General features: G+C 42.3%; 2 protein-coding genes across 9 annotated transcripts; both read left to right on the top strand.

Annotated features, from left to right (window-relative positions):
- Positions 1–1,434: 1,434 nt before the first annotated feature.
- Positions 1,435–17,962, top strand: LOC143522661 (tripartite motif-containing protein 16-like). Of its 8 annotated transcripts, none has more exons than XM_077016397.1 (7): positions 1,435–4,552; positions 4,968–5,063; positions 5,770–6,003; positions 6,213–6,378; positions 11,540–11,590; positions 11,774–11,839; positions 12,211–13,010. In XM_077016397.1, exons 1-7 carry the CDS (start codon positions 3,971–3,973, stop codon positions 12,732–12,734), a joined length of 1,719 nt encoding a protein of 572 aa, XP_076872512.1. In that variant the 5' UTR covers positions 1,435–3,970; the 3' UTR covers positions 12,735–13,010. The 8 variants fall into 8 exon arrangements, with proteins under 8 accessions (XP_076872512.1, XP_076872513.1, XP_076872520.1 ...); XM_077016398.1 differs by having other exon boundaries at positions 5,782–6,003; XM_077016402.1 differs by lacking the exon at positions 11,774–11,839 and adding an exon at positions 11,348–11,358 and having other exon boundaries at positions 3,953–4,552; positions 6,213–6,365; positions 11,529–11,590.
- Positions 17,963–18,624: 662 nt separating this feature from the next.
- On the top strand, positions 18,625–22,660 carry ginm1 (glycoprotein integral membrane 1). The gene is made up of 8 exons (XM_077016416.1): positions 18,625–18,781; positions 19,051–19,107; positions 19,574–19,673; positions 19,914–20,071; positions 20,279–20,438; positions 20,545–20,753; positions 21,272–21,435; positions 21,703–22,660. The coding sequence occupies exons 1-8, from the start codon at positions 18,692–18,694 to the stop codon at positions 21,821–21,823; spliced, it is 1,059 nt and encodes a 352-aa protein (XP_076872531.1). The 5' UTR covers positions 18,625–18,691; the 3' UTR covers positions 21,824–22,660.
- The last annotated feature ends 440 nt before the right edge of the window (positions 22,661–23,100 follow it).

Consider the following 23,100-nt stretch of genomic DNA (forward strand, 5'->3'; position numbering starts at 1 on the left):
CCCAATAAATATTATAGCGGTAAATATACACAAAAACAACTGTTGATAAAGTTGTATTTATTAAAAATAAAGTACAACAATTATTGACCATCCACGGCTGATTTGAGGTTCCTTCAGGTATCTGTTCAGTCCAGCTCTTGCTATATGACTCTCCCTTCACGTTTCTGACGGATCCATAAAAACGTCGTAAAAGCTGATTCATTTAATTTTTGTTGATAATACTAAAATCGCCTGCAATGTCGTTGCTCTTTAATCAGGATGTAAATACATTAAGAGCCCAGGACGCATGGCCGGAGTGGGCCACTTTTTCAGCCCGGGAGTTTCATGCGCAAATCCGGCCCAAAATTATTTTTCCATCCCAATCGGCCCAAACTAGAGATTGACATGAGCCGGCCCATTGGGGAATCCTCCCGAATCTCCCGATTAACCACTCCGGCTCTGGCAGGACTTTTGTTTTACGGTATTAACTTCATTTCTCTGCATTTCCAGCTCATCCAAATCATTGTTTGTAAGCATGACAAACCTTGGCTCATTGTAGGAATCAGGCTGGTCATTTATAACTTCATCCTCCAGTTTCAGATCGAAACAAATGCTTTCGAAGGCAATAGATTTAACGAACTCCCTGTAATTCATTTTGATAATGTTGCTGCTTGTTTGTAGTTGCGCTGTTTGGCTTGTAAACACTGCTTCGTTGCTAGGTTACCTGTATGTGGCGGAGTAATACATGGAGAGCTTTGGTTACAGTGCTATAATGTGTAATATTGGCACTCGTAGATCGCCTCTCAGCCAATCACATTGTAGGGTCGGAACTAACTGTGGTATAATGGGCAACATTAGAGACGTTTCCTCACAGATAGCTTTATGACGAATGAAATACACAATACAAGAATTCACATTCCCTTCAGTTCAACCCATTCGTCTCAACAATGGAATTCGAAACACAATTCAAATGTCACTTGAATCTTGGAAGAGTTTTACAGGGGGTTACTTCTCCTTTCAAACAATGGGTATTTGAGCTGGTTACACAACTCGTTTCCCATTTTGTATGCTAGATTTTTAACATGTAAAACCATCACGTACTTAAACGAACACAAGCATTTGTATCTCGTTTCTTCGTCAAAAATTACCAAAATAAATACAGTCAACACTACCCAATTATTATAAGAACAGTAACTCCGTTGTGAGCAATCCACAATACACGTATAAACTGCATGGAAGACTCGTGATTTAAAGTCTGGAACCATTAAATCGGATTATACATGCTTACATGAGCGATGTCCACACCCGAAGCTAATCACTCAGGCAATGCTGTGAAAAACCCATTAGCGTTAGCACGGTTGCCAACTTTTCAAGATCGCTTGGAGTGAGATTTTAACCTGGAGGGGGTGGGGAGTGTAAATTGTAAGGGGGGGGGGGGGTGTTGGCGAACATAAATTGTTACCGGGGCGGTGTAAAATGGACACAAATTAAGTATTATATCGCGATCGATCGATCGCCGGTGGTTGGCGCCAGAGCGAACAGAGGTAAATAAACTAGATTTTTTTTCCGGCGTGAGAAATCGGATGTGTGGCGTGAGATCGTGTGAAGACAGTCAAATGCGTGTGTCTCACGCTCAATGCGTGAGAGTTGGCAACCCTGTGTTAGCACCATTAAGCTATAGACCTTGTGGTCTCAACTAGCTTTACAGGAATACTCAGTGCCATTTACTAAATGACCGCTTTCCCCGCATATTAAAACAATACCGTGGACAATCAGTTTCTACTCTCCCAACTCCAATGACATTGACTATTTTTGAACTATATTTTTATATTTCCGAATAGAGGGAATGAAGTACCCTTTACCAACATTACAGATGTTTCCTCACAGATGGCTTTATGACGAATGAGGAAAAAAATATACCGTTTTCTTTTAATACACATTATATGTGCATTTGTATGTTTCCTGTTACTCCTACCCCAAATGACATATTTCGACTCACAACTGCTGATGACGGCTCTACAGCTCTTACTTTAAGCCGGCCACACTATGTTCTGCTAGTAATCTTGTCTCTAAAAATGTTCATAAAATTTTCCAACTGAAACAGATTCAGGGAAGACACAGGAGGTGAGGTTTACTAGCTGATCTATACTTCTGAACTGGAGGTGGGGTTTACTAGCGTCTGTTCAGGTCTATGCGTCTGAACAGGGAAGACACAGAAGGTGGGGTTTACTAGCAGGTCTATACTTCTGAACAGGGAAGACACAGGAGGTGGGGTTTACAAACAGGTCTATATTTCTGAACAGGGATGACACAACAGGTGGGGTTTACTAGCTGGTACTAGCCGGTCTATACTTCTGAACAGTGAAGACACAGGAGGTGGGGTTTAGTAGCCGGTCTATACTTCTGAACATGAAATGGGGTTTACTAGCCGGTCTATACTTCTGAACAGGGAAGACACAGGAGGTGGGGTTTACTAGCAGGTCTATACTTCTGAACAGGAGGTGGGGTTTACTAGCTGGTCTATACTTCTGAACAGTGAAGACACAGGAGGTGGGGTTTACTAGCAGGTCTATACTTCTGAACAAGAGGTGGGGTTTACTAGCTGGTCTATACTTCTGAACCGGGCAGCTGAGTTATTATTGGATGAATCCATTAAGGTGGTGAAGTAGTTTATCTGTGTTGATTTCACTTCCCTATTGTAATTCTGCAATGTTTTTTTATAAATATCAAAATCTACTTCCAATTTTGACCTTTGCCAACGTCTCTCAGCCTGCCTGCAATCTTGCTTAAGTTTTACAATAGATGGAGTGTTTATCCAAGGAAACTTAATTCTACCAGAAAAAAATTTAGTTACCTTTGGTGCCACAACATCAATACAGCTCCTAACTCTGTGTGTGAATGTTTCAACTAACTTATTTCCATTTTCTGAGAAAGGAGGGAGGGACTGTATCATGTCTGTGAAGGCCACAGCACTGCCAGCACTGAGATAACGCTTGGTTATTGAGCCAACACTTGGTAAAATGTTCCCCTAATGAGATCTGCTTACAGCAGAATGCTATATGGTAGAAACACCACCACCTCTCTTATTTAAAATAGTTAGAATTGGGAGGCGAAGCTTCATTTAGCACTATTGCTCCATTGCTATCAAGCCAAGTCTCTGTTAGAAAAAGAAAGTCCAGACAATAATCTTCAATTAATTTAGCTATTATAAAAGACTTGTTTGTGAGTGAGCAGACATTTAGGGCGTACTCACACTAGGCACGGTTTGCTCGTTCCGTGCTGGGGCCCGGTTATCCCCCCTCCCCCTCTGGCCTGCACTCACACTCGCTTCAGCAACCCGGCCCGAGCACGCTTACGTCATCACAACGCCGCTTTATTTGGAAAAAAAGCGCGCTCGCACAACACTATAGAGTTCACGATTCTCTTTTTATTGTATTTTTGGAGTGCAGAAACACGGTGCAAGCACAGATTTATCGATAATTTAACACAACGATTGTCTGCTAATCGCTTTGCCGCTATGACTGTTTAACGTGAGCGTCGCATCACTGATGTCATGTTTGAGTTCCAGCGAAATGAACCAATCAGACGAGGCACCAAGCAGGCCCGGGCACGGATAGCGCTCACACTAGAAGCGAACCGTGCCCGAGTCCACATGAATCGTGCCCTGGCCCACCTCTTCAAAGCGGGCCCGAGCACGGTTAACTGATCCGGGCCCGGGCACGGTTGGAGCGCTCACACTAGCCAAACGAACCGTGCTTCGGCAGGCAACCGTGCCCGGGCCCGGATCACAGAGCCTAGTGTGAGTACGCCCTTAGTTGCACATTACTTGTGCCAAAGTCTGCAGAAGAATTCTGTTTGTTTTTCCTCTTTCTCTCCACCCACAATATGACGTCTTCAAATACAAAACAAGGAAGTTACTGTTACTGAGCTTATAGGATTCAACACTGATGCCAGAGGGAAGCAGAGTGAATCAGTCTGATTGTGTAGGGAAATGGCAGAGGCCAGTATTTCAGTAGATCAGGACCAGTTCAGCTGTGCATTCTGTTTGGATCTACTGAAGGATCCAGTGACTATCAACTGTGGACACAGTTTCTGTATGGAGTGTATTAATGAGTACTGGGATCAGGATGAGCAGACTGGAGTCTACAGCTGCCCCCAGTGCAGAGAGACCTTCACTCCAAGGCCTGTTCTACGCAGGAACAACATGCTGGCTGAAGTGGTGGAGAAACTGAAGATGGCAGAACTCACTGGACTCACTGGTTACGCTGGACCTGGAGATGTGGAGTGTGATTTCTGTACTGGGACAAAACGCAAAGCCAGCGAATCCTGTCTGGTGTGTCAGACGTCATTCTGTGAAACACATCTTAAACCTCATTATGAAGTTCCTGCTTTGAAAAAGCACAAATTAATCAAAGCCTTCACGCAGCTACAAGACAAGATCTGTCCTCAACATGATAAACTGATTGAGATCTACTGTCGTACTGACCAGAGCTGCATCTGTTATTTGTGTACGATGGATGAACACAAAGGTCATGATACAGTTTCAGCTGCAGCAGAAAGAACCCAAAAACAGGTCAGAACTATCATTTATTTTCCTATTCAGATAATTCAAATTGTTTTTCTATTGTTTGGCTACATCTGTGTTGTGAATTTAAATGTTGTCACATCCAGATCCTGAATTTATGGGATTTTGAAATTACTTGAAAAGTACTGTGAGGAGAAAAGTGACATAACCAGAGCAGGTGAACTTGTAATGTTCAGTGACCAACGGAGTAAATAATTTACAGTCTAATCAGCTGTTCAGAAGCCATATGGCAGAGTTAAAGCCCTGTCAATAAACTCTTCTTTAGACACACCTTCTTATACCATAAAAGACAAACAGAAAAATATGTTTAATATGTCCACATTGTGAGCTAAAGGAGGTGTGCATTAGTATTGATGTTGTTGTTGTTGTTGTTGTTACTTTTAACTCATTATTTTCCACTCAGACTCAGTTAAAGGAGGTGCAGATAAAATCCCAGCAGAGAATCCAGGAGAAGGAGGAGAAGGTCCAGGAGCTTCGGCAGGCTGTGAACACTCTGAAGGTGAGAACTGTGCAAAGAACTTCTGGAGCTGACATTTCAGAGCTCAGACAAACCTCCAGAGAGACCTCTCCTCCAGACAGACCACTCCTCCATACACACCTCTCCTCCAGACAGACCTCTCCTTCAGACAGACCTCTCCTCCAGACACACCTCTCCTCCAGACAGACCACTCCTCCAGACAGGCCACTCCTCCAGACAGGCCACTTCTCCAGACAGACCTCTCCTCCAGACAGACCACTCCTCCATACAGACCTCTCCTCCAGACAGACCTCTCCTCCAGACAGACCACTCCTCCAGACAGATCTCTCATTCAGACAAACCTCTCCTCCCGACAGACCACTCCTCCAGACAGATCACTCCTCCAGACAGATCACTCCTCCAGACAGACCTCTCCTCCAGACACACCTCTCCTCCAGACACACGTCTCCTTCAGACAGACCTCCAGACACACCTCTCCTCCAGACAGACCACTCCTCCATACAGACCACTCCTCCATACAGACCTCTCCTCCAGACAGACCACTCCTCCAGACAGATCTCTCATTCAGACAAACCTCTCCTCCCGACAGACCACTCCTCCAGACAGACCTCTCCTCCAGACAGACCTCTCCTCCAGACAAACCTCTCCTCCAGACAGACCTCTCTTCCAGATAGACACATAATAATTCAACCTTAAATGTACCATCTGTTCTCCTGTCTCATAACAGCATTCTGCACAGGTAGCAGTAGAGGACAGTGAGAGGATCTCTACTGAGCTGATCCAATTCATTGAGAATAAGTGCTCAGAGTTGAGAGAGCTGATCAGAAATCAGGAGAAGGCTGAACTGAGTCGAGCTGAAGAACTTCTGGAGAAACTGGATCAGGAGATCACTGATCTTAAGAGGAGAGACACTGAACTAGAGCAGCTCTCCCACACAGAGGATCACATCCAATTCCTCCAGGTAACGAGCACTGATTCATGCACAGATATGAGGTGTGTGTTTGTGTGTGTGTCTTTCATATATTCTCAAATGTGTATTTAGTATGTAGTACATACACATTCCCAACAGACCATTATGGCAACAATAAACAGGTCTTTCTGCAAACCAATTTTCAGAAAGACATGAATTCTGTACACTTGTGTTCTCCATCATGGTCCTAATGCCCGTAGAGTTTCCTGTCCGTTTTCAACTGTCCTGGAATCGTGGACGCCCTGTGCATCAATTTCAATGTCAATAAACAGCTTTCATTTGACGGATTAAAAAAAAGTCTTTCAAGTCTTAAAGAGCAATTGGAGGAATTCTGCACAAAAGAATTCAACAAAGTCTCTCTACAAGGTAAGAGAGTCCTGTCGCTTTCAGACTTAATCTGATGCAAATCTTCACTCTGCGTGAGTGTAAAGAATCCTGTTCCCCAAATTAGCTTTGTAAATATCGCTTTATTGCTGCTTTTTGGAATTGACTTGCAAGCAGACACACACACACACACACACACACACACACACACACATACACACACACTACAGAGTCGTTTCCTGTACACAGGCCCGTCACGATGGGGCAGGCAAACCAGGCAATTGCTTGGGGCCCCAAACTGGCCTGGGGCCCCCAGACTACAACAGGTTAAGAATTAAATGCAGCGACAAACTGTGTGAGCCCCCTTTACATTCTCAAAGTCATGAGCAATGACACTGTTCTCAGAATCCTCCTCAAGGGGGCCCCTCCCACCAGCTGCTGAAGGCAGGCAGACACTGTCCTGGCAGACAGCCAAGTTTTAGACGCCGGCAAATATGAAACTTAACCATGAAGTGAATTTATCCATCAGGAAGCCAAAAGAGAAAACAAAAGAAGGAAGAGGAACACAAAAAAACTAGTGGTAGGCCGTTAACGGCGTTCGTTAATTTGATACTCTTATCGGGCGATATAAAAATTATCGCCGTTAATCTATCTACTAAATGGGTAAGCAAACTATGATGACTTTCAACTTCACAGTTTAGCTCGGCTGTAATCCTAACCAAATTGCACAGTAGGGGCGAGAACGAGTTTTCAAACCTGTGAATTAAAAATCGTACGTGTGTTTACATGGATGCAGCCACGAAGTCGCCAGGTTTGCTTCATGGAAAATTCATTTTTAGGAACGTAAAATATTACCGGAGCGGAGCTCGGAGCGGTCGTTTTCTGCATGGTCCTAGCGCTAGATTCGTCGCTATTTAAATATTTATTTTTAACCGTTAAAACTGCAGAGGACCAAACCGGCTTTTGAAAAAGTCCCCCCCAAATTATGTCCGTGAGGTTAAATGTACTAAATGTTGGCTTACATTTCAAATATCATGTTTAGCTGAATAAACATGTTATCAACCCCTTTTAATGTACAGTATGTAGGCTTACAAATTCATGTTTAACTGAATAAACCGTTGAACACGAGTAGCCTACATTTTATTGAGTATGTTTTTTTTCTTCAAGTATCAAAGTAGAACAGCTTCCTCAAGCAGTCATTGATGCATTTTGGAAACAGGAGATGAGCCCCTGGTCTAATGCACCCTCTGTATTAAGAAACCCTATCTCAAAAGCTGACTTTTAGTTATTACTTGGGTAGCACACATATGAGCCATTTTAATATAGATTAATCTAGATTAATTTCAAGATTTCAGTGAGATTAATCTAGATAAAAAAAATTAATCTATGCCCACCCCTAAAAAAACACAAGACAGTGGTAAGTGATGATTTACACTGGATAAATTAGGCCTACCTGTACAAATGGTGTAATTTAGCAGCAGGTAGGCTAAAAACAATATATACTCCCGGGTAATCCCATACTTAAATCTGCTATGTTCAGCTACAAGTAGTAAATTTGTAAAGTAGTTAGTTTGAGGTGTATATGCTGTGGTTCTTGAAGGTGGACTGCGGCCAGATATGTTTTTTTTTTTTGGCCGGAGGGGGGTTTGGGCAGTGCCGTTTCAAGGTATTTGGGGGCCCCAAGCAAAGACACCAACCGGGGCCCCCCCAACCTCCACACCAGAAATCTCATGCCCAAACCCCCTACAAATTTACTACTTGTAGCTGAACATAGCAGATTTAAGTATGGGATTACCCGGGAGTATATATTGTTTTTAGCCTACCTGCTGCTAAATTACACCATTTGTACAGGTAGGCCTAATTTATCCAGTGTAAATCATCACTTACCACTGTCTTGTGTTTTTTTAGGGGTGGGCATAGATTAATTTTTTTTATCTAGATTAATCTCACTGAAATCTTGAAATTAATCTAGATTAATCTATATTAAAATGGCTCATATGTGTGCTACCCAAGTAATAACTAAAAGTCAGCTTTTGAGATAGGGTTTCTTAATACAGAGGGTGCATTAGACCAGGGGCTCATCTCCTGTTTCCAAAATGCATCAATGACTGCTTGAGGAAGCTGTTCTACTTTAATACTTGAAGAAAAAAAACATACTCAATAAAATGTAGGCTACTCGTGTTCAACGGTTTATTCAGTTAAACATGAATTTGTAAGCCTACATACTGTACATTAAAAGGGGTTGATAACATGTTTATTCAGCTAAACATGATATTTGAAATGTAAGCCAACATTTAGTACATTTAACCTCACGGACATAATTTGGGGGGGACTTTTTCAAAAGCCGGTGTTCTGAAAATCTGTGCTACCCCTCGAGCTGTCCTACCTTGGGCTACTGCGCATGCGCATGCTAAGATTACGTCACTGTCAGCGTAGCCCAGAATTTTGCGCTACCAGCTGTTTTTTGTCTTGGAATAACGGTGAGTTTTGCCCATTTCTCGTATTTAATCATATTGCAATGTAAATCTTTTTGCATTTTATTGTGTTTTTTCGACAATTGTTAAATATTTTTGTGATTATCCTAGGAAAGACCTCGTAAATATTACTATTTGCTCGAGTGTTTCCAACAAGTGGAGGTTTCAAATGTCTGTTTTAGCCTCGCCGTACTCGATTTTATCCATCTGTTCATTCTAGTGTCCTACACTAACTGGTTTTAGTTGATTCACTTCAAAACGAGCACTTCTTAACGCTTAACATTCGTTCAGTTTGGCTATTTTATATTTCTGAAGCAATTTTCTTAAATACAAGTAAATAACCATGTAACGTTCATGACGTTTGCGCTGTCATTTCTCCATGTTAGAAGGTGATGCTGACGACAAGAACATAACAGAAATGGTACAACTACCGATGCAGTACAGAAATTTTAACAGACCAACACTGAGAGACCAAAACTGCAGTGTTATTTTTGTAGTATTTTTAATGTTCAGTTTTATTCTAGAATAATTTGCAATAACTGTATCATAATGTATAATTAAAATTTGTTTTGCTCCAGTGCATTGTTTCAATAATGACTTGTGATTTTATTAATGGTAGAAGCACGTTCGGATAAGGTAATATAGCCTATAAAATGATCATACCTACCTACAGTATTAATGCTGTACACACGTTCTGATAAGGTAATGTAGCCTATAAAATGATCGTACCTACAGTATTAATGCTGTACACACGTTCTGATAAGGTAAATATAGCCTATAATATGATCGTACCTACAGTATTAATGCTGTACGCACGTTCTGATAAGGTAAATATAGCCTATAATATGATCGTACCTACAGTATTAATGCTGTACACACGTTCTGATAAGGTAATATAGCCTATAATATGATCATACCTACAATATTAATGGCAGAAGCACGTTCAAATAAGGTAAGATAGCCTATTAAATGATCGTACGTACAGTATTAATGCTAGAAGCACGTTCGGATAAGGTAATATAGCCTATAATATGATCGTACCTACCTACAGTATTAATGTTGGATGCACGTTCTGTTAAGGTAATGTAGCCTATAAAATGATCGTACCTACAGTATTAATGGTAGAAGCATGTTTGGATAAGGTAATGTAGCCTATAAAATGATCGTACCTACAGTATTAATGGTAGAAGCATGTTTGGATAAGGTAATGTAGCCTATAAAATGATCGTACCTACAGTATTAATGGTAGAAGCATGTTTGGATAAGGTAATGTAGCCTATAAAATGATCGTACCTACAGTATTAATGGTACAAGCACGTTCATATAAGGTAATATAGCCTATTAAATGATCGTACATACAGTATCAATGGTAGAAGCACGTTCGGATAAGGTAATATAGCCTATAACATGATCGTACGTACAGCTACTGCTGTGGTACTACATTTTGACATGGTAGCAAGAATCGATAGATATGTCTATAATTTTGCGCTACGGGTGTGCGCCATGTGCGCTGAGAGTGACGTAATCTTAGCATGCGCAGTAGCCCAAGGTAGGACAGCTCGAGGGGTAGCACAGATTTTCAGAACACCGGTTTGGTCCTCTGCAGTTTTAACGGTTAAAAATAAATATTTAAATAGCGACGAATCTAGCGCTAGGATCATGCAGAAAACGACCGCTCCGAGCTCCGCTCCGGTAATATTTTACGTTCCTAAAAATGAATTTTCCATGAAGCAAACCTGGCGACTTCGTGGCTGCATCCATGTAAACACACGTACGATTTTTAATTCACAGGTTTGAAAACTCGTTCTCGCCCCTACTGTGCAATTTGGTTAGGATTACAGCCGAGCTAAACTGTCAAGTTGAAAGTCATCATAGTTTGCTTACCCATTTAGTAGATAGATTAACGGCGATAATTTTTATATCGCCCGATAAGAGTATCAAATTAACGAACGCCGTTAACGGCCCACCACTAGTTTTTTTGTGTTCCTCTTCCTTCTTTTGTTTTCTCTTTTGGCTTCCTGATGGATAAATTCACTTCATGGTTAAGTTTCATATTTGCCGGCGTCTAAAACTTGGCTGTCTGCCAGGACAGTGTCTGCCTGCCTTCAGCAGCTGGTGGGAGGGGCCCCCTTGAGGGGGATTCTGAGAACAGTGTCATTGCTCATGACTTTGAGAATGTAAAGGGGGCTCACACAGTTTGTCGCTGCATTTAATTCTTAACCTGTTGTTGTCTGGGGGCCCCAGGCCAGCTTGGGGCCCCAAGCAATTGCCTGGTTTGCCTGCCCCATCGCGACGGGCCTGGGTTTGGGCATGAGATTTCTGGTGTGGAGGTTGGGGGGGCCCCGGTTGGTGTCTTTGCTTGGGGCCCCCAAATACCTTGAAACGGCACTGCCTGTACACATTAGTTAGATGCTTTTTTGGACTTAACACACGAGTCCTAGTAAATGTTGTGTGCCAGGTTACTTACATCAACAATAATAGACACATACATTGCATAATCAACACATACAGCAATAATAGAATTTTGTTCTGTAAAGATACCCAGGCAATTGTGCTATTTTCACAGAAACACAAAGCTCATTAAAATATATAGAGATACATAAAGGTTATACCTGATTTGACCTTTTAGAGTAGCTGACCTTGTTTGCTTGTTTTCTTGTTTGTGTTTGTTTGTTTAAATATAAAGATCTTTTATTGCTATTTTATTTTTCTATGGACATCTGCCACAGCGGAGGTCATCACTCTTTCAGAACCAAAGACCAGAGAAGATTTTCTTCAATGTATGTCACACACACACACACACACACACACACACACACACACACACACACATACACACACATACTGGAAGAGTGCAATAGACACATTAAGGAGTTGAATTTAACTGAAAAAATTGGTGTTTGTACGCATGCATGTACAGTTTTTTTAAATCAACTTAATAACCTATATTTGGTGACCCATAGGCCTATGTCCCGGTACAGCCCCTGACCCTCTGGCTATATATGGTCCGTTTCCGTGTGCGTCTAGTGGTGCGTGTTCGTCTATATCGCTCATATTATTCGTTGCAACCGTCTCTTGTTTCCTCATCGTCATGTGCAGCGCTTGTGTCTTGTTTTGTTGTGTATTTAAATGTGCGTGTTGTTCTTTCTCAGTCTTTGCCATTGCGTCGTCGCTGTGTGTGTATGTCTATACTTGCAATTTGGTAAATAAAACGGAACTAAAAGACGCTCCCCGACTGACTTTCTGCTTTAAGCCTCGCATAACACCATGCATGCAAAATATAGAAATAAAAATGAAATACTATAGAGAAATATCAAATATTGATACATAAAATCCAAGATCAATTTTATTTTATTATAAGTGATACAATCCAATTATTTTAATTCATTTGTTCGTTTAGATTTCTGTCGGATGAGTTTGGATCCCAACACGGCCCACGATTTCCTGTGTCTGTCTGAGGAGAACAGAGCAGTAACGTGTGTAAAGCGAGCCCAGCCGTATCCGGATCAGCCTGAGAGATTTTCCTACTGGAGGCAGGTGCTGTCTCGGGAGAGTGTGTATCCACGCGGTTACTGGGAGGTTGACTGGAGTAGCCGAGATTGGACAGTCTCCATATCTGTGTCATATAGAGGGATCAGCAGGAAAGGACGGAGTCATGAGTGTTGGTTTGGACACAACGATCAGTCCTGGAGTCTGGAATGTTCCTCTGCTCTGTCCTACTGGCATAACAACATTAAGAGTGAGATACCTGGTCCACCGTCCTCCAGAATTGGAGTGTATGTGGATCACGGTGCTCTGTCCTTCTACGGAGTCTCCAACACCATGACCCTCCTACACAGAGTCCAGACCACATTCACTCAGCCCCTCTGTGCTGGGTTTGAACTTTATTTAGGATCATTTGTTAAGTTATGTGACTCAAAATAAGGCATCTGTGCTATAATACAGAAGTTAGACACCATTGCTACATTCTCATTGTGTTTCATATCTGAACCCAGATATTTTCAAAATAAATCACAGGAAACATTCACTCTTAGCTCAGCTCTGCATGTCATGTGATCCAGAATGAAATGGTACAGCAGAATTGCTAACTGATGAAATAGAAATAGTAACAAGACTGGTCAGAGTGGGATTTCTATTTGCAATTCAGGTTGCATAATGATTAGTGTCAAAAATGAATCCTACACAAAATAAATGCATTCTTTCCTTGGGTATAAAAACACGGCTATTGTGTCTTCTTAATTACACGTACAGGGGTCATGCACTCTAAACTCTTCATCATATGATGAGCCCACCTGATGTTGGCTCTAGTCCAAGCCTTGTAAGCCAGGGCTCCCTGATCACAAACTACCACACCAGATCAGGCCATGCAGACACAGCTTAACAGTACAACGGTGTGTTATGGTGGATTTACAAAGGGACAACAAAACAAACACTGGAATATAATAAAAAGACAAGTACAAACACCACCACAGGAGCTACTCGGTTAAGAGAAGAATGAACAAAGCCAAAGGAAAGAAAATTATAAACAATGCTAATCTACATCACGTAGACTCCTCTAAACTTATACGTTGTCACACGTGACCAACAATGTCATAACTGTCACAGTTACTGGGAGAGTGAGAGCGCTAGCAGCCACCATGAGATAATACAGTGAATTAAACATGACACCTGACTTAAACAATTGGGGTTCAGACCCCAGGACCAAACTTGAGGTCCAAACCCAGATCATGCCATGTCAGGAGGGTTGGGTGAACAGCATGTGGTTGAGTGAGATAAAAAGGATTGTCCAGCAAACATAGATTTGCTTGTCTACACTTACACTGATGCTGGCAATTACTGTGTGGTAGCTCACTGCCTCCATCTGGTGGCTGATTCGGGTCAAAGCAGTCAGCCCCTTACAGATTTATTATCACACATTCTGACAGATTAATGTTTTAATATCAATGTTTGGAAGAAGAGGCTGAGAAACAGAATAACAGATTTGGCAGTGTTTGAAATAAAAGATCTAAAAGATTGAAAGTTTTTCACAGTCAGACTTGTGTGAAAACACTGGTGAATGTAGAATGCTTAGAAAGTACATACAAGAAAAGCCCAAATAAAAAAATAATAAAGTACATGTAATGTAAAAGTTCATGTAATTATTATTGCCCTGCAATTGATTTAATTATTTTGTGAAAATGTAGTGATGTGTATGACGCCCCCAGAGAGAGAGAAGCAGACTCCCACTCCAACATTTTCAGGGAAAGTGAAACTGATTCTGTCATAAACATTCAGCAACATTCTGTTAGTCAGAGTGGCTCAAAGCTTTCACTTATGAAATATTCTTTGAGAGTCTCCGCCCATTTCAAAGTCAACTATATCTTCCCAGTCCTTACGATCAAATGAAACTGAACAGCAGGTGGAACAGAAATAGTTGTTAAACAGGTAAGAACATGAATCTCGTCGTAGTCTTCTAATAACTTTTATATTTATCATTGTTAATCCTGGTTAAAAGTCAAGAGTGTTATGGGTAAGATAGAACTGAGCAGAAACGTGCTAATTAAAACAAATGAAACTGCAATAACTGTATAATATCTGTATAACGTGATAATTGTGTAGATACTTGGACCTGAATATATATTTTATGTCCCTTTATTCATTCATTCATTATGCAAAAGTGGACATTTGTTTAATGTATGGATATGTGACTATAGCTTGTGTGATTATTTAATCATTCATTTGTGTTTCTTCTGTAACATAGAGTGTGATTACTTGATGATGAATGTAACATATTCTGCTAGATGTGAGATGTAAGTCTTCTAGAAGAAAGTCTGTTCCCTCCTCTGTCTGGCTGGCCAAGAGCTGATCTTAGTAAAGCCAAATTAAGCTGCTTTGGGTGAAAGGCTAGACACCTGAGGAGAGGTGTAAAAAATAGCTTTCCTCTCCACAAAGTAGTAGCAGACAGAGAGAGAGAGGACTGGAAACACCTGGGAACACCTGGGAACCCCTCCCATATGAGTCAGCGTTGTTTTGTTGGTGTACAAGAGTAATGAAGAAATAGTCACGAGTGATAAAGAGTAACGATCTCAGACCAAATTAAAACCAAAGCAAACTTGTATGAAATCAAAAGTGACCATTGCTGTGATTTTGTCTGAGATCCTTGGTACCTTGAACCTTTCATTTTCCTTGTACATTTGTCTTAAATATTTCCTGTATTGTAGATTAGACCAGGGGTGCCAGCCAACATTAAATATTCTATCCACAGAAGTCTATCAGCATCTGTCACTGTAAAAAATGAAGAAATCTATCAGCAAGACCCCACGGCTCAGTAAGTGCTACATATGTTTTCTAATTACGCCCTCTACTGGACGGAGACAGAAAGAGACATTAAAATTATGTTGTCGGTGTGGAAAGCCAATGTTTTCTCCTTCTTTGTGAACATTTAATACATTTAACAAGACTAGAAAAAACTAGAAATAAGATGTGGAGAGACATGGTTCATTCTGTCAGCATACATGTTTAACAGAAAATGCAGAATATAATAAGATTACATGTAATGCACAGATCGTGACCTTTTGAGAATTTTCACTGGCTGCTGTATTTTCCTGCTCTTCTGTGTCTTTCATTCCCTCTACAGATGCAACAATTCAGGAGCCATTACCTTCAGAACCAAAGACCAGAGAAGATTTTCTGAAATGTATAACACACACACACACACACACACACACACACACACACACACACACACGCACACAGACAAACACACAATAATTGAATGATTGCCTAATTTAAACACGGTTGCTTATGTTATGTTATGTTATGTTATGTTATGTTATGTTATGTTGTGTTATGCTTGTTTTTAAAGACTCTTGCGAGATGACTCTGGATCCCATCACGGCCCATCGGTTCCTCCGACTGTCGGAAGGGAACAGAGTGGTGAAGTTCGATGGCTCGGTCCACACTTACCCAGACTCCCCAGAGAGGTTTGACTCCTGGGAGCAGGTGTTGTGTAAGGAGAGTGTGTGTGGACGCTGTTACTGGGAGGCGGAGTGGAGCAGTACGGGCTACTGGCTGACGATATCGCTCTCGTGCGAGGCGATCCAGCGGAAGGGCGGTGGCGTGGAGTGTGGATTTGGGTGTAACGATCAGTCCTGGTGTCTGGTGTGTTTTCCTGATCTCTCTTTCTGGCACAACAACATTAAGACTAAGATCCATGGTCCATCGTTCTCCAGAATTGGAGTGTATGTGGATCACGGTGCAGGAACTTTGTCCTTCTACGGAGTCTCGGACACCATGACTCTCCTACACAGAGTCAAGACCAAATTCACCCAGCCCCTCCGTGCTGGGTTTGGGTTAACCTGGGGAACAGTGAAGTTGTGTGATCTAAATGATGAGTCTGTGGTATTTCATAAATAGTAATGAATAGTAAAAAATAATTAAAGCGTCATATAACCAAATGCTGCTTTTAAAAAATGTAATTTTAAAGCGTTGGCTCCCGGACTACCCCACCAGCCACCAATAGAGGGAGCCAATCTGCTAAACCAGCTAAATTAGGCTGGGTGAGCTACAATTGCCTTGATGGCTTTACATAGGCTGAGTGACTTCTCAACAAGTCTCACAGTCTTTTCATGAGTGTTCTCGTGTCACAGGTCAGCCGGTACGATATCTTGATTAATGGGAATTTTCCTCCTTTCCATCCTGGATTTGTTTTTCAATTTATTATCTGTTTTCTAACCTGATTTTTTAGTCTTTGGTTTTAGGGAGGTTATTTTTTGTAGTTTCTCTCACTCCATGAGACAGCCCGCTCTTCCCCTGGCATCCTTTATTTTGTTTTACTTCTGGTTTTAATGTTGCCAGAACATTTTTATCATATCAGCGGAGGTTTTTGTTTGCATCTCGGACACCTAGCCCGTGGGTTCTTATTATTGCTAAAAACGTGAGAGACATCGTAATTTGTCGTCAACTGAGTTGGCTTGTTAGGGAGCTCAAGTTCTGTTCTGACATCTTTCCTGAATGAGACTCTTTTGGTGATTCCCCACTGTACATTATCACTCTGTGGCAAAAATGCAGAATGGTTGAGTAGCAGAGGACAGAAGTCGGACATTTTCTCTGCTTATGTTCTGTAGGTTCTGGAAGTTCTGTTATGTTCCTTCGACTTGGTCTTGTACACTTTGAGGAAGCAAATAGGCATAAAACAAGCAAACATCTGTTTTCAATTGGTCTAAAATTTTACCATCTTTTGGGAGCAAACGAATTACTTTATTTACAGTTTAACTTCATGATGTGGTTATGGACCAAATAAGCTGTGAGACAAAATAGGTTGGCTATAAAAGTTAGCCTTTAGCCATAACATGACTGCGCCGAGTGAGCCTAGAGGAAACCCCTCCTACACTGTAACTATTTCAGCTCACCACCAAGTGAAACTGATCTCAGATAATCAAACACAGAACAATGAAACCAGTCATATTGAACTCGGAGCAAATGCAACTGATCTCAGACAGCAGCTCTTAGTCTAGGGTGCAGAGAAATGGCAGCGGCCAGTATTTGAGTAGATCCTGATCACTTCAGATCTACTGATGGATCCAGTGACTTTCAACTTTAGTTTTAGTTAGGTTCCAGTTTTTTTCCTGATTTTTTTCTAATCATTTGTGTATGAATAAATGATGTATGTCATTCTGTCTGACTAGTTCTCTGAGTAAATCTAGCATGGACCCTCTAAGCTTTATAGATGTCAAAATTCTTATTGTGATTCTGGATCTATTGTGAAATTATGTGGTTCATATTAAGGGCCAAGGTACGTTTAATAGAAAGAAAAAACCTGAACATGTTACTTAGTTATTTGGCCCAAGTATTTTACTCATTTTATAAGGTTCAATAAAATATTTTAAAGCTTCAAATAGCTTTAAAGTTTTTAAAGGTCTTATGAAAGTCTTTCTTTAACTTGTCTTCTCTCCTTCACCTGTATTTAACTGAGGCCAGTTTCACATATGGAACATATAATTTCAGATTTACTATCATGCATTTTTTAATTCTAGGTTTTATCTTGTTTAAATTTATCTAATGTACTGTTATAAATGTATGTGACATATCTAAAGATTTTCACACATTTTTCATATCTCTACCCATTTCAAGTTTCCAATAAAATATTAAACATGACTCATTTTCCAAATTTAGCTAGTTGTGGCCTTCCTTTATAATTAATAACGTTTCCACAGGATGTCCCTGTGGAAGGGGCTTGACAATGGACACTCACGTCAGACAGTGGATGAAAAAGACTACAGCAGTCAACCCACACCACCTCCCTCCGTGTCCACATCTGAAGAGCATTATCTGTCCTGCAGTGTTCTAGCCACCGCTGTGTGATTAAGCAATCAGCTAGTAACTATATGAGAAGAGCTTTATAAATGCAGGGTGGTGTACATCAGAGCACCTCACACCAGTGGTCGCAACACTGGCGTTTCATAAAATAAAGAAATGCATAAATAGACTCAAGTCAAAACAAAAACATTGTTTACAACTTTAGAATGCACACACACACACACACACACACACACACACACACACACACACACACACACACACACACACACACACACTCTCTCTCTCTCTCTCCTATGTTTGCATAATAAGTTGGAATGATTTGTTAGCTGTAATTACCTGTTCATGTTTTTTATTAATTGTAAGATATGATTAAAACCTGTTATTGTCTTTTTATTGTTGTTGTTATTTTGATCGGTGGTGGTGTTTATGAGAGGTGCTCTTGACCCGGACAGGCCGACTGCTGCGCCGGCAGGCCTACGCCTGTCCTTCCGCGGTGTCCCCACGGGGTGGCAGTAATGCGCCCGTACGCATTTAGCCTCCTGAAAGAAGAAGGGGCCCGTCGTCTGTGTTATTAGCTAGTGATGGCGTCGCATTGGAGAACATTTGCAGCACTTTTCTCTCTAATCGTCGCCTGTGTTTCGACGCGTTCAGAGACGCGGCAGCTCAACACGGTAGGCGCTTTAGAGCAGGCCTCTTGGGTTACCTAGGTAACCAGCCGAGCTAGCTGGCTAACGCTAGCCTGCACTGCGTCGTTCACAAACATCAGTAAATAATGCAGATATGTAGGCCAGCCTAGCCTGGGTTTATGTAGATATCTAAATTATAGGCCGTTAACTGCGTTACTGTCGCGGTTTGGTGAATGTTCTTGAAAGTTATATGCCGTTATTGTGTATAAAGTGACTATCAGCCAAGCGTGAATACACTGTGTGTGTTTCCACAGGAGAATGTGATCAATGTGACCGCAGTCAGTGAACATGAGGCAGCCTACAATGTCCAGGTAAACACACCTGTCAGTGTTCCAGCTTGATGATATTGCACATGGCACTTTGAGTCATTTGAGTCTATCTACCTTAAACAACATAGTCAGACTTATTTTTTATTTTACAATTTGTGAAGAACAATGTATGCGTTTACTTGCACGTAAGCCTAACTTTAAACTAAGCTCTGCTTGCAAAAATTGTGAAACAATTTAAACCAAGACCTTCATGACGTTGATTCTGTCAGCAGCAATGCTACTGAGATGAGACGGATTTACTTAAACACACACACACACACACAATCCTTTTAGCAGGTCATTCAGTTAAGCATTGTGCTTTGGGGACAATATGTCCAATTCCACATGTAAACTAAAACACAAACCATTGTCCAGGAATAAAACGGGGGACATTAGATCTCGAGGGAGTGTGTCCTTATCTGTGTGTGTGTGTGTGTGCTTCGCTCAGTGTAGACTAATTGCCTTTCAGATAAACTTGAACGTTACCATGGCAGACAACCAAACTGTGGTCAATGGGATTCCTCTCAGGCCGTCCGGAGTGACGAGGATGACGTGCCAGGCTCTGTTGTGTAAGTAGAAACGGAGGCGTGAACGGAGGCCTGAACGGAGGTGTGAACGGCTCTGACGCTCCTTCCCAGCACAGCACCGACATCTAGGATTAATCCTGCCCATGTGTAATAATGCATAGTGTTTTCTATAGCTTCAATCTGGTGTTCAGTAATCTGTCGCCGAGGTCCAAGGCCGTTTAAATTCGTTACACAAGCTCGTTGTGGTAACCCGTATCGCGACGCTGTGTCGTGTTGCCACAGTGGGCGGCGGAAACGTCAGCGAGAGCGAGGAGGCCGGCGTGCTGGTCAGCAGTGTGCTGAGGCTGATGCTGGATCAGTCGTACCTGCAGAGTGACGTGGGCGAGGAGGCGCTTCTGCTGACTCTGGGTCAGGAGATGATCCAGCTCGGCCAGGAGAAGGTAGCGCTCCTGTTTTCACGGCTCCCTTTAGCGTGGACACAAAACTTTTACAGGGTGTCACTTAATGCACTGAAGGCCATTACATAATTTGTTGAATCTGTCTCTAGGTTTTGAGAACTAAATACTGACGATGGATTATTATTTTTGGTGCTGTGATTCGTGGATATTTGAGGTCACTGGAGTGTTGTGTAATGTATCGACCTGCAGGTCTGGCAGCCAGTTGTGTGGGAGGTTAAAATGGTGCTGAACCAGAGCTCAGAAGAGGTCACTCAAGAACACAACATCTACCCAGTGTCCAAGAGCAGGATCGCGGCCATGCCACGCGAAGACGACGTCGTCATGACCGACGAAGTCCTCTCGAAGCAAGGTTGGGGGAGGGGCGATTACTTTGTTAGCCTGGAGCTAAAAATGTCCCCGCTGAGGTGAAGGAGGCAGAGGAATGGAAATGGTTTTCTTTTATTGTGCCGCTCTAGCTGAGGACCAGGTGCTGCACACCACCAGCCACTACCCTCTCGGCCTGGCTGAAACCACCCAGGAGGAGATCGCCGCCCCGGGGAAGCTCCCTGAGACGCCTCTGCGCATGGAGCCTGGAACCTTGTTCAAGTCGACACAAGAGGAGAACGTCAGTCCGGATGATCTGCTGCCCGAGGCACCGCTCAGACAGACCCCCTCCTCCTACAGCGTAAGACACACCCCCTCCTCCTACAGCGTAAGGCACACACCCCCTCCTCCTACAGCGTAAGACACACACCCCCTCCTCCTACAGCGTAAGGCACACACCCCCTCCTCCTACAGCGTAAGGCACACACCCCCTCCTCCTACAGCGTAAGACACACACCCCCTCCTCCTACAGCGTAAGACACACACCCCCTCCTCCTACAGCGTAAGACACACACCCCCTCCTCCTACAGCGTAAGACACACACCCCCTCCTCCTACAGCGTAAGACACACACCCCCTCCTCCTACAGCGTAAGACACACACCCCCTCCTCCTACAGCGTAAGACACACACCCCCTCCTCCTACAGCGTAAGACACACACCCCCTCCTCCTACAGCGTAAGGCACACACCCCCTCCTCCTACAGCGTAAGACACACACCCCCTCCTCCTACAGCGTAAGACACACACCCCCTCCTCCTACAGCGTAAGACACACACCCCCCTCCTCCTACCGTGTGTGTGTGTGTGTGTGTGTGTGTAGGTGGCATGCCGATGGATGGAGGATCTCAGGGACGGCCTCAGACGCTTCTGCTCAGAGTCTCTGCCCATCTTCTTCCTGATCATGTGGGTGGTTGTGGTGGGGGTGGTGGGGTCTGCAGTCATCGTCAAGATCCTGGACCTCCTGTTTCCTGCTTGCGAACCCAAGTACGCAATCGTAGCTCACGCACACCTTTATTTCCCCCATCACCACTTTGTCTTAGACGTTTGCTACTTTGGCAAAGATATTTTAACATAGTGTGTTGTGTTCTTGGGCATGAGAGCGGAAGTGAAGCTTCTGGTGCCCTTAATCCACTGTGCCCTTAATCCACTGTGCCCTTAATCCACTGTGCCCTTAATCCACTGTGCCCTTAATCCACTGTGCCCTTAATCCACTGTGCCCTTAATCCACTGTGCTTTCTCCTCCACCTGCAGTGGCTTTTTCCATCTGAACCCAGAGACTCTGCTGCCAGATGAGGAGAAACAGGCTCTAGTGGAGAATGAGGAGGAAGAGGAGACGCAGGAGAAGTCTGTCCTGAGGGACGTCCTCTACTGATCCTCCCCTTGTCCCCTTTGTGGCGGTCCCCTTGTCACAAGTTTCCCTTCTTCCAAATGTAGCACTTTATCAAGCCCCAGTTACTCCTCCGCGTCTCTCGATTCAGCAGCATCGGCGAGGGTGGAGATTGTTCAGTCAGGCGTTATCTCTGGTCAACATTGGTTCTGTTCTTTGTATTTGCTGATTGATTCTGACTATGGAAAAATTCCCCGTTGTATATGATGTGAAGAGTGTTTCAATATGTGTTCAGCCCTCACTATAAGTCATGTGATGCATAGGACACGGTGAAGTTTGGGAATATTACCAAAATACTTATCATCATTGTAAAATGTTTCTGGCTACAGCCATTAAATCCATTTAAATCCATAAAGCCATTTTACAGCCAATGGAAATCGGAAATGACAATGAATTTTCTCATGATGTACCTGACGAGTGAGAACCCCTTCGAAGTACATTATTTTACATCTTTGTGTTTTGGTTGAAGCTTTTTTGTGGTGTTTATTTTCTCATAATTTGGGGGGGGGGGGGTGTTGTGCTTTAGTCATCTTAATTTTAGGACTGTTTTGAATAAATGTTAATGTGGTTGCAGTTGGTTGCAGATTATCTTTAATGCTAAATTAATGCACCTTTGTATTATAATCCCCCACAACACCAAATGTGTTCCAGAAGCAAAGCTGTCTCATCTCTCTCTATTCAAGTGTTCTTTGTTTCATAGATACAGGAAGTGTGTTTTTTGCTGTTGTTGTTACTATGGCAGCACAAGGAGGCCACTGAGCATGTACACTGCATAATGTGCATTTAATATTAATAAAGAAAACTGCTGAATTTTTGAATGTACTTCTGGTCTGAGGAGCTTCTTTAATGAGGTGAATGTGTGGGAATAATTCTTCCCTTCTGAGAAATGTAAGAGAAAGATGTTAAGAACATCAGAACGGGAAATTGACACCAATGTCATGTGAACAGAAAAAGGAGCTTGTTTTTTACTCCTGTGTATTCCTGTTTATTTAAAATTTTAGTGTCTATATATTGTGTATATATTTTAAAGTAATATCCATCTTGCGAGAAGTAATAATGTATTGGGAATATCCATGACCAAACATCTGCTGGAATACCATATCGGATTAAATGACTACATATAAAAAGTCTACAATTTGATGTGGTCAGAATTGACTTTCAAACCTTTTTGAACAGTAATTTTTTTTATTTGTATATGCAACTTGTATTTATATAAGCAACTTTAGCTTGAGGGTAGAGTTCTGGTTTTGGTGCTATAGTAT

This window comes from Brachyhypopomus gauderio, chromosome 9 (assembly GCF_052324685.1).
Source record: "Brachyhypopomus gauderio isolate BG-103 chromosome 9, BGAUD_0.2, whole genome shotgun sequence".
Lineage (NCBI taxonomy): Eukaryota > Metazoa > Chordata > Actinopteri > Gymnotiformes > Hypopomidae > Brachyhypopomus > Brachyhypopomus gauderio.